This window comes from Nematolebias whitei, chromosome 8 (genome assembly GCF_014905685.2).
Source record: "Nematolebias whitei isolate Nwh7 chromosome 8, NemWhi1, whole genome shotgun sequence".
NCBI classification, from domain to species: Eukaryota; Metazoa; Chordata; class Actinopteri; order Cyprinodontiformes; family Rivulidae; genus Nematolebias; species Nematolebias whitei.
Window position 1 is genome coordinate 3,734,205 of NC_056505.1, and position 2,800 is coordinate 3,737,004.

At 45.5% G+C, this 2,800-nt stretch overlaps 1 protein-coding gene across 1 annotated transcript in view; it reads right to left on the reverse strand.

The window, feature by feature from the left end:
* Window positions 1-2,800, reverse strand: part of LOC119413123 (centrosomal protein of 120 kDa) — a 35,432-nt gene that overhangs the window by 5,139 nt on the left and 27,493 nt on the right. The window contains exons 17-19 of the mRNA XM_037680139.1: window positions 1,093-1,254; window positions 905-1,027; window positions 656-754 (exon numbers count right to left, since the gene is read on the reverse strand). Coding sequence (XP_037536067.1) covers window positions 656-754; window positions 905-1,027; window positions 1,093-1,254 — 384 coding nt within the window. The remainder of the gene's footprint in view (window positions 1-655; window positions 755-904; window positions 1,028-1,092; window positions 1,255-2,800) is intronic.

The following is a 2,800-nucleotide window of genomic DNA, read 5'->3' on the forward strand; positions in this document are numbered from 1 at the left end:
AGGGTTCTTATTAGACTGGACCCGACCAGAACCAAAGCCCTCAGAGCCGCAGAACTCTCTGCAGGGTTCTGTCCACACTGAGACACTGGACCCGACCAGAACCCTGCAGGAGCTACACCGGGCCTGAAGGTGGCGCTGAAAATACACAGAACCTGCAGACTGTAAACACAAGAACCAGAACCGGATCCTCCCTGTGGACTGAAGACGGATCAGAACCTTTGGGTCACATCAAACAGCTGCTGACTGGGAGACGGGTCGGTCCAAACACGAGGACGTGATGATGGACCGACCCAATTTTAAATATTATTAATTTTCATGTAATTAGTTTAAACAGAAAGCTGCAGAATCGAACCAGAACCAGCAGCTGATCAAAGATTTGGGTCGCTTTACCTTCAGACTGAAGCCGGTTCTGTTCAGGTCCGTCACGCGACCCGTGGACAGATTTAAGAAAACCCAACTTTTGGAGTCTGACAGTTTCAAAATGGCCTCCACAGCTAATCACCGTTAGCCAACAACTTGGTTCTGGTGTCAGAGTCGGTACAGGTACTGGGTTTGGTTCTGGTCCAGTTTAAACCATTTGTTCTCGCATGTTGCAGTCTGAGCTCTGTATGAAGCGGGTCGTCCCTGGTGAGCGGTACCAGAACCCGAGCGGTACCTGTTTAAAGCGAGCGAGCTCCTTCAGGGCCCGCCCCCACTGCTGCTTGTAGTGCAGTTTGGACTTGGTGCTGGACTCCAGCTTCCTCTCCAGCTCCACCTGGAAAACAGACAGACACCTGAAGGTTCTGGACTGGGAGGCCCGTCTCGTTAAACGTTTGGTTCTGGAAAACTAACTTTTATTCCGTGTTTTAAAACAGAGTTGCTGCAGCAGCATTAATCTGTAATCTGAGTTAATCCAGGTGCCCACCTTCTCCAGGGTCAGCAGGTTGAGTTCTGACTGCAGTCCGACTTCGGGTCGGAGGTTCTGTTGTTCCCTGTAGTTCTGGAACTCTCTCTCCAGCTGTTTGTAACGCGCTTCTCCGTCTGCGATCTGAACACAAACACCCGTCACCTTTGACCCAGGTGACGGAGGTTTAGCTCCGCCCCCTTCTCTACCTGCTGCAGCAGCCGCGCCCGCTCCTCCTCCATCAGCCGGACCTTTTCCCGCTCCAGCTCCACCCGGTGGTCGCTCTCCCTCTGCAGCCTCCGGCTCGCCTCCTGCAGCTCCTTCAGGGTCAGCTCGTGTTCGGCTCGGAGCTCCCGCTGCAGCCGCTGCGTCTGAGGAACCCACAAACACAAACAAACCATAAACAAACAAACAATCTGAACACAAACAAACCAAACACAAACAAACAATAAACAAAGCAATCCAAACACAAACAGACAACAAAACAAACAAAACAATCAATCCAAACACAAATGCAAACAAAACAAACAAACAAATAACAAATTAAACAATCAATCCAAACACAAACACAAACAAACAAATAATAAATAAAACAAACAAACAATCAAACACAAACACGTCTGAGGAACCAACAAACAATCAACAAAAACAGACTCTTCCCTCCTCTGAGCTTCAGGGTGCAACTCTTCATCCTCCTCAGTAGAAACATTTTATTTACCTCACAGTAAACAAACAGTTGTTTACTGGAGCCCAGCCTCTGTTTGTTTGTTTTTCTTCTTTCGGCTGCTCCTTTTTTTCAGGGTCTCCACAGCGACGATGTCTCACGAAGACGTGGCAGCTGTTTTTACACCAGATGTTCTTCCTGACTCAACCTCAGCCTCTGAGTGGAGCAGAGAGCTGCATCCAGGACACCCGGAGGAGCAGGTGGGGGTGAAGGGCCTTGCTCAAGGGCCCAGGGTGGGACGAATGAGGGTGGGGGCAGGTGTGGGTGCTTCACCTACACCACCCACATTTATGATGATGTCGGTACCGGGGCTTGAACCGGCGATCTTCCGATCACAGGCCCACCTTCTCTAACCTCTGCGCCACCACTCCCCCTTAAATAATTTAAATTGATTGTTTATTAAAAAATAAAAATAAATAGATGAAACGTTTGTTTTAGTTTGTTTTGATGTAGAAACATAATTTTATTGATTCAACACCAAAGATTTATAAAAATTATACTTTACTCCAACCTACGAGTCAAAAATATAAATATAAAAAGGTTTTTACCTGTAAATCATTAAATAACTTAATCTGCAGTAATAGTTGTTGCTCAGATTATTTCTGTGTTCTCAGGACGGTTTAATCTTTAATTTTGATTATTATTTGTTATTCTTCAGTTTTGATCAGAACGATTTGTCTCGTTAAAGTTAAAACAACAAGTTTATTTGTTTTGGCAGCTTCTGGAATAAAACTTCAATTCAACAAGTTTAAAACTTTTTCTTACGTTAAATGATGAATTTAAAATAATCTCAGTGACGCAGTTTAAAACTTGTTTACTGGATTTTAATCTGTTTCTTTATTTGAAGACAAAATTTTAGTTTAAGGTAAATTTTTATGAACGTGTTGTTTTTGATTCGTGATCAAAAATTATAAACACAAATAAACTGAACTGTTTATTTATTATTGATTTATTTATTTTTAGTCAGACTAGTATCAGCCCAGGATCCTAACAAGACCTGGATCCAGGATCCCAGCGAGACCTGGGTCCAGGATCCCAGCGAGACCTGGGTCCAGGATCCCAGCGAGACCTGGGTCCAGGATCCCAGCGAGACCTGGGTCCAGGATCCCAATGAGACCTGGGCCCAGGATCCTAACAAGACCTGGATCCAGGATCCCAGCGAGACCTGGGTCCAGGATCCCAGCGAGACCTGG